The sequence below is a fragment of the Pyxicephalus adspersus genome, chromosome 3 (assembly GCF_032062135.1).
Source record: "Pyxicephalus adspersus chromosome 3, UCB_Pads_2.0, whole genome shotgun sequence".
Taxonomy (NCBI): Eukaryota; Metazoa; Chordata; class Amphibia; order Anura; family Pyxicephalidae; genus Pyxicephalus; species Pyxicephalus adspersus.
In genome coordinates, this window is record NC_092860.1 from 156471768 (window position 1) to 156480613 (window position 8846).

Sequence of the window (8846 nt, forward strand, 5' to 3'; positions counted from 1 at the left end):
AATGAAATAGATAAAGTTAGTGCTAGGCTTTCCTCTTTTTTCAAAAATCCAGTACACTTTTCCAACAGAATGTCATAAATGAATGCAGGTAAAAAAGTTATCACAGGTAGTGCTGGGCTTTCTAATTTTAAATAATTCAGTGTACTCGTGTGATAGCTTTCCTTTATTAGAAAGCCCAGTGTCCTCCATGACAATAAATGCCATGGCAGGTAGTGCTGGGCTTTCTAGAACCATGTATAACATGCTGGGTGTCACTCACCTTCACTCCCGGGGAGCTGATGATGCAGGAGGATGAGGATGATGGGGGGCAGCAGATGTGTCATGGCCCCTGGAGGGCGTTATGGGCCCAGCGGTGAGCGCAGGGTGAGGAGGATGGAGCTGCGATGAGTCCGGTGGATGAGCATGGACTGTAGCGCTGCTGAGATCTGTGAGCTGCATGCAGGACGGTGACACGCTCAGACACGCAGTGACCGCACTCCATCACCCTCTGGGCAGTAACATTAAGCGGTCCCGGGGGGCTATGGGGGGGGTCGGCCCCCATCCTCAGGGTAATCCCTGATTGGACGACATTTCATATTCTAAGGCCCCGCGTATCATCAACTATTGCCCTTTATTTTCCCTGCAGGGCCGTATTAGGGGCAAATGCCCACTTGTTCCGGGTCTACAACTGATTGGCTCCTTTGTATTTGCTACATTTTGTTCAAAATCGCCCCCTAGCCAGCTGCACATCAATGCCCCAGTGTGGTGGTGACTACGGCTGCAGCTTGTAATCCCAACAGTGACAGGGTGACAACACACTTTCACCCTCCAACAGGAAGCACTGTAAGCCCCGCCCACTGCACACCATATAAGGAAGACATATTCCATATAAGGAAATATATATAGAGAATTTCTGCTTAGTAGTGCAGCACAATGGTTGTGTCTTGCAAAGTCATGTGATGGAGGCCACATAGTCTACCCTCCTCACTATCACACCCCAAATGTCTGGTGAATACATTAGGGGCCCATTCACACAATTATGAGTGTCTTTTCCTCCATTGTAGGGCTTTGACAGTTGAAACCAAATGAAAAAAATGGATAAATGTCACTTCCTGAAAATGTGGGTTGCCTGGCAGTCCTGCGGACTTTATGCCCCGTATCTGACCAGGGACAAACCCCTAGGTCAAGCTTTCTGCTTTCCACTACATATCCCCTACCTCGTAGACTGTAAGCTCTTCGGGTCAGGGTCCTCTCCTCCTCCTGTGTCACTGTCTATATCTGTCTGTTATTTATAACCCCGATTTAATGTACAGCGCTGCGTAATATGTTGGCGTTATATAAATCTAGTTTATTTTTAATAATAATAACAATAATAATAATAATAGTTCACTGCAGTGTAAACTTCTAATAAAGTTTGTTGAAGAAGCTGTGAGGTCTAAACTACATTTCCCAGCATGCCTTGGTGCTGCAAGCTGAGAGGTTACCATGGTGATCACTGACAACAATGCCAGCAGCAGCAGCAGCAGGGCTCAGGTGTTGAAGGAAGGAAGAATGGCTGTGGAATTCGACGAGCACAACCTGCATGAACTTTATTCCTGGGTGGATAAAATCCCGCTATCCCGACCTAAGAGGAACATCACCCGAGACTTCAGCGACGGAGGTCTGACACTCCTATTATGTCATATTGTTATTATTAAACAGGATTTATATAGCGCCAACATATTACGCAGCGCTGTACAATAATATAGGGATAACAAATGGCACACAGATACAGACAGTGACACAGGAGGAGGAGGGGACCCTTCCCCCGAAGAGCTTACAATCTAGGGATGTCTCATATTGCATGTAACCAGGTGATCCTGCCACCAATACACTTCCTGTCCTAGGGTGACAACATAAATTCCGTCATGTCTTTACAGGAGCAGGCAGAGTATTTCAGGAGAGGAGAGTTATAGAGGAAGGAGCAGAGTTAGTTTAGAATCTAATCAGTATCCTCCTGCTCTTTCGCTGTCCAATCAGCAGCAGTACCATGGATAGGATGATGTATGATTGGGTAATGACAGTCACATGACTTGTGATGGTATATTTTGTTTCTCCCCCTGTGCAGTGCTGGCTGCTGAAGTGGTGAAATTCTATTTTCCCAAATTGGTGGAGATGCACAATTATGTCCCCGCTAACTCCCCCCAGCAGAAGATCAGTAATTGGACCATACTGAACAAGTAAGTGACCCCCCTGGCCCGCTGACCCCAGATGGGACAATTTCCTCTCCCCCCCTGTAGGGTTGCCAGGGATTTGCTGGCGAGGGCCTATTGTGGTACCACCATTGGTCAGTGCCAAATATGATCAGTTCCCAGGACAGTGGGATGAATGTCACTGGCATGTACCTCCCCATACATTAAGTGGGCGTGGCTCGGGTGTCGGTGGCGAGTTATGGAGTCACTCCTCTCTCATTCCTATCTCTCATTAGGAAAGTCCTGAGTAAGATGAGCTTCTCGGTCCCGGACGATGTGATCCGGAAGGTGGTGCAATGCTCGCCCGGGGTGGTGGAGTTGGTGCTGAACACTCTGCGGCAGAAGATCGAGGAGAAACAGAAACAACTGCAGGCCAATGCCGACACATCTCAGGTAACAATATGGAGGTCACACTGCTCACCTGTCATTTACTGGCATCACATGACTGATCAGGTCATTAGCATATTTTAGTCATCTTGTGATTGTATATTAGGAGGCTGGGTTGGGGACAATAACATTTAACACCCCAGAGAAAAGGGTGGTGTAACATGTCCCAAGTGAAATAAAAATCACAATAATTCTTTAGTAAAGTCATCCCAACATTGGGGATATAAAATGCCGGGGACCCCAGATCTCAGGGTTCTCATGACATGACGGGTGACAGGTGTATATGGGCCCCCAGTATTCTGACATGTGTTCTTCCTCCCACACAGGAGATGAGCCCACGCCCTCAACCTGCCAATCACACGGAGCCAGGTAACAGATACTTCCTGTCCATAGTTTTAGTCTCTTTTCCCACTTTCTTTCCACATTCCTTCTTCTTTCTTAGGGAAGGTTAATAAATGACAACTGGGACTGGTTCTCTTTTTTGTGCTCCCCAATATGGTCGCGGTATTTGGTCACATGATTGGTCACATGGTCATGGACACAAGTATTAGCCTGAGATCAGATGACTGTTTCACCTCCTATGACTACCAGTCCTGTCTGCTCTACACATGATCTCCACTGTAATGCAGGGATGCTGGGACATGTAGTCCTCTGTTGTTCTTTATACTTTAGGTGTCACATGATTGACTCGCCCAATGGATGAATTCAGAGGAAATAGCTGTAAGGCAGTATGCAAGCACATTGGGCCAATTAAAATGATATCCCGTCCACTGCTTTTTACTCGCTTTTAATTTCTGTTAGATTTAAGTTTCCCGAATTATGGGCTACAAATCTATGATGGGGTAAAGACGTATGATTGGGTACAGACGTATGATGGGGTGCAGGCCTATAAAGAGGTACAGATGTATAATAGGGTACAGACCTATGATTGGGTACAGATGTATGATGAGGTGCAGGCCCATAATGGGGTACAGACGTATGAAGGGGTACAGGCCCATGATGGGGTACAGACGTATGATGGGGTGCAGTCCTATAAAGGGGTACAGGCCCATGATGGGGTACCCCCTCTTTCTTTGCCCCCAGCAAACAGCAGCAGGGATATGCCCAGGCAGCCAATGCCGACACCAGTATGCGCATACAGCTGGCAGAGAAGGAGCAGGCCTTGATGGAAGCCCAGGAAAACCTCCAGGTAACATGAACTCCCAGCATCCTTTGTGGCCGGCAGGTTTCGGTCATACACAGGCAGCCAGCCGCAGTGTCGGACCTCACACTCACCGCAATTTATTTCAGATTCTGCAGGCCAAGCTGCGGCGGATGGAGCAGCTCGTCCACCTGAAGAACGTCCGGATCGATGACCTGACCCGCCGCCTGCAGGAGGCCGAGAAGAAATGACTCACTAGATATTCGCCAGCCGCATGTAACGCTCCCTGCTTCCGCCATTTTATTGGATTTTGTATTTATTTTATATACCAATATAAAGGGTGTAAATATGTTATACCTGCCCTATTATATCTCATCATATACATATTGGCTGCACGTTTTACTTTCCATCCAATCAGTGCTGTTCTCTGATTGGAGGTGTGATGATGTCATGGGGTGTGATGATGTCATAGGGTGTGATGATGTCATAGGGTGTGATTATGTCATAGGGTGTGAAGATGTCATAGGGTGTGAAGATGTCATGGGGTGTGATGATGTCATAGGGTGTGATGATGTCATGGGGCGTGACGATGTCACAGGGTGTGATGATGTCATGGGGTGTGATTATGTCATAGGGTGTCATGGTGTCATGGGGCTTGACAATGTCATCTCATCACAACGCCGCCCTATGTCTACCTTCCTATTGGTCAGTGCTTCCTGGTATGTGAGATGCCTGGGCACTCTGGTGACCTCATAGCTGTATATCTGCAGTGTGAGGACGGATTTAGTGATGCCACAACCAAGATGGCGGCTTCCTCCGAGCATAGCAAGTAAAAAGTTTAATCCCACTATGTGTGAAACTCCAACCTCAGCTGTTCACTTGTCCCATGGGATTTAGTGATGTTGCCACTATTCTGCTTGCTGGAGGTTGTGACATGAGGAAGGAAAGCCTCTACCAAGATGGCGGCCTCCCTATGAAGACACAACGCGGGTCATGAGTTCGATCCCACCATGGGCTCCACTTTAACCTCAGCCATTCACTTGTCTTGTGCACTTGGGAATTCGAGGAGTTGGCAAGGTAAACCCTGTTACCTGCTTGAACCCAGTTTGGTGAACCTGCGAAGATTCAACCATCAGTAATATAGGTGGAGGGGATTCATTCCATTGACTTTATCAAACCATGCAGCCAGCATCCTGCGGGGCCCTTCCTTGTACATCGCCATTAATTGCTGCATATGACACTGAAATCTCCATCTGACCATGAGGGCCCAGCGGGGGGCGCCATCCCAGATGCAGGCAGCTATTTAGGATCGGGAATTATTGGTGTCACTGAGGATTCAGAGTCGTGTGCAGGCACCCATCACTGCACAATTTATTTTAGATCAGCTTTATTTATATCACAGGACTAAGAATTGGTGACGCCAAGGCCAAACCAGAACAGTGACTGTTAGAGCCTACTGGAGGCCATACGGCATGAAAATCCAACAGATTACTGTGAAGCCCAACCAAACCCAACCCAAGGCCAATTAATAACTGATTAGTGCAAATCAGACCCCTGAGGAACCCTTAAAATAATTATACGGGGACAGGGAACCCTTTCTAAGACCAGTTAATGGGAAAAATGCCCCCCAACCACACATTAGGAGTCAGATCCTGGGTTGCCAGCAGAAGGTTTGCCAAGTGGTGTTGGCCTCAGAACTGGGCAGCTCATACTCTTGGCAATAAAGGCCGGTGGGATGGTCGGGGATCCTTATGGGCTTGGTCATGTAGGTTGGTGTGATGGTCAGCTGACCTCATACCCCTGGCCACGTAGAAAGGTGTGGTAGTCAGGTGACCTCATTCTCTTGGCCTCCCAACTTATGGGAGACACAGCTCAAGGAACTTCTGGAAGAACCCCCAGGGTTCCCAAAACTTTGGCTGAGAATGTCTAGACCAGAGTGTTGGGATTTTGCCAACGCTGCATTCCGTAGACCTAAACCTGGGTAATAGTAATGCCAATGGTAAATTCATGCCTGGCTAGGCAGGAGATGGGTGTAAGGTGAGTAAGGTAAGTCCAAGGAAGAAGTAAGAAGCCAAGGTAAGCACAACTTTAATTATGGTGGAAAGTCCGCTCGTAGTCACCATCTTAGAAGGTCGACCAGCCAGCGCTCAAGGAACCCCTGGCAACTTCTGGAGTCGGTGTGACGGTCAGGTGACCTCATACTCTTGGCCATATAGGTCAGTGTGATAATCAGGTGACCTCATACTCTTGGCCATAAAAGTCGGTGTGATGGTCAGGTGACCTCATACACTTGGCCATATAGCTCAGTGTGATGGTCAGGTGACCTCATACTCTTGGCCATATAGGTCAGTGTGATAATCAGGTGACCTCATACTCTTGGCCATATAAGTCGGTGTGATGGTCAGGTGACCTCATACACTTGCCCATATAGGTTGGTGTGATGGTCAGGTGACCTCATACTCTTGGCCATATAGGTCGGTGTGATGGTCGGGTGACCTCATCCTCTTGGCCTCATAGTTCAGTGTGATGGTCAGGTTACTTCATACTCTTGGCCATATAGGTAGGTGGGATGGATGGTCAGGTGGACTTGTACCTTTGGGGTTTTATATCCTTTTAGTTCACCTAAATCCACATTTATGTTTTATTATATTAGTGTTAGGTTATTATGAAAGTTCTAATGTGCTCTGCAACCAGTAAAACATCCGCACTGCTTTCTCTTATAAGGCCCACAGCTCCAACCATTGCCACCCAACCCACGTCGGACGTGACGTCATCGCGTTTCTCCACTACGAGTCACACAGTGGGCGTGACAAATGCGTTCTGTTTCTAGTGACAGTGGGTGGGCAAACACGCCTACATTATTCAGAAGCCAATGAGGAGACGCAGGGCAAGTAGTGGGTGTGGTCAGAGCGTTAGCGCTGTGTGGACTGGAAGGCTGAGACTCGCTGGTTCAGTCTGTGCCCGGGACTGGAGACGGGCAGGTCGGGAAGGGAGGGTGTTACGCTCCTGGACAGAATTCCTGGTAACAGGTGAGTGCACACTGATGTCTGATGTGTTCTGTCATTGTGATGTATATGTGCTGTACTCCCTGCATAGTGTAATATGGGGAATATAAACATTATCTGGAATCCCTTATAGGACATGAGCACCATGCTGTTCTATCCTCCATTCATTTATTGAACTCCATATAATGACTTTTAGCAATTCCCATCTCCCTTGCCTATGATTGCCCTGGGTTTGCATATCAGAGATCTGAGCCTCATTTATAATAAAACTTCCTCTTTTTCTGCAAGTTGGTTACACAATGTTTCCTTCTTTGGTGTTGGTAATCACCTTCGCCAAATACTCCGCTGCCATTGGCTGGCAACCCGTAAGACTTTTTTTTTTTTATAAATGGTGGGAATCATATTTCTACATTGATGTCACCGGCCTACTGATCACCGTACCCAGCAACTTTGCAATAGTTCTCAAAAAAATTAGGAATTCTTTGTTGTTGCCAATTTCCTGAACCAGCTTCGATCCTTGTTCATGGTCGCCTTCCTGTTTTGTTCTGTTCACCCTCTGGTTGAGAGTTTGGACAGACTTGGATGTATTCCGTGCCTGGGACTGAGAACAGGGACTGTTCGGAGGCTTTCATGGACGGGAAGAGTTCTGGCTCACCGTGACCTCTCTCAGCATTCCAGATTGGAGAGGTAGAACATCCAACAGGTATACGTAGTCCATTGGTTCCTTTAAGAGCTTAGCTTGGTAGTCGTTAAATTGGTCCACCACTGGTACTGGACCTCTAGTCTTGGTTTCCTATCTGTATTCTGCTTTTGTAGTCCGTGTTGCAATAATATGTATGGCCAAGCAATCGTGGGCACTAGATTGTTCCATCTAAAGGAGCTCGTTGGAATTCTTCTAATGAATCCATGGGTGTTAATATGGAGCTGGTTCTCTGTTTTATCATTGAACAACCTCCACTCTTCTTGATGGCCTTGCCATAAGAGTTATGATGGTTAAATATTCATTCTTTTCAGCCAAAATAACATTTGTGGGGTCTGCTGGTGATCTCGTCCTTTAAATTCACCCCAAAGGTTCCAAGTAGGGTTGAGGTTGGGACATTGTGTAGAACATTCTGGTTCTTCCACACCAAAGTCCTCCAGCTATGTCCTAATTGGGCCGGCTTAGTACATAAAATGGCCTTCACCAAACAGGTGGAAGGTTGGAAGAGCTCCGTTATCTAAAAGGGGTTGGTATGATGTAGTATTACCAGTTCCCTTCACTAGAAACCCCAAAACGGCATCATTTAGAGGGGTAACCACAAACCTTTGCCCATAGATTGTACCTAAGCATCCAAGGTGTTACAGCCAGGCACTAGAAACAGTATTCAACAATCATTTCCCCTAATTTTAATGATTTGTGTTCTAATTTTTTCCAGCTTTTGTGACTTTGAACCTGTAGGTCAGGTGACCTCATTCTCTTGGCAATAAAGGTCGGTGTGATGGTCAGGTGACCTCATACTCTTGGCAATTTAGGTAGGTGTGATGGTTGGGGGTCCTCATGGGCTTGGTCACTCTGACGTCATGGATTAACCAGATCTAGTACTCCTTGACATGGCAACATATTTTCAGTCCTACAGTTTGTTACTGCAGTGTACAATTATAGGTTTTGTGTCTTCTCCAAGGTCTTGGAAATTATCTTGGTGTCAAAGTGGATTTGGTAACAAACTTCTGAATGATAGTGATGTACCTACTGCCGTCCACGACCCAACCATGTAAACATATTCAGAGGTGGGAGCACCTAGGAGGGATGAATACCCAAGTTTGGGGATGGATAGCACATGAAAACCCAAGTTCTTTGGGAGTTGGTGCCGTTGCTTTTGATAGCCTTGTAGTATTCAAGTTGAATTGGAGATCTCCATCAATGTGGGTTGGGGGGCCATGGAGCTGGTTAGATATTTGCCTACCACTTTAGGTTATGTAATGTTCTACCTCTGTATTGCAAAGAATCACATTTAGGGCTCCTTAAATCTATAATTTTCAGTAACACAGACAAGTACAGTATGTTCTGACTGGCTGTTACTGTACCATGGGTTGTGGTGACCTTCCACAACTTTGCTTTCTGTG

General features: G+C 46.8%; 1 protein-coding gene across 1 annotated transcript; it reads left to right on the forward strand.

Annotated features, from left to right (window-relative positions):
- Positions 1–1492: 1492 nt before the first annotated feature.
- On the forward strand, positions 1493–4887 carry SPEF1 (sperm flagellar 1). The gene is made up of 7 exons (XM_072406985.1): positions 1493–1639; positions 2087–2198; positions 2447–2603; positions 2924–2966; positions 3399–3573; positions 3681–3786; positions 3888–4887. Exons 1-7 carry the CDS (start codon positions 1531–1533, stop codon positions 3987–3989), a joined length of 804 nt encoding a protein of 267 aa, XP_072263086.1. The 5' UTR covers positions 1493–1530; the 3' UTR covers positions 3990–4887.
- Positions 4888–8846: the final 3959 nt, after the last annotated feature.

Coding starts and splice junctions, on each gene's coding strand:
- SPEF1 (XM_072406985.1), top strand. CDS start 1,531: ATGGCTGTGGAATTCGACGAGCACAACCTGCATGAACTTTATTCCTGG. Junction 2,967..3,398: donor TGCCAATCACACGGAGCCAG/GTAACAGATACT, acceptor AATTTCTGTTAG/ATTTAAGTTTCCCGAATTAT. Junction 3,787..3,887: donor AAGCCCAGGAAAACCTCCAG/GTAACATGAACT, acceptor AATTTATTTCAG/ATTCTGCAGGCCAAGCTGCG.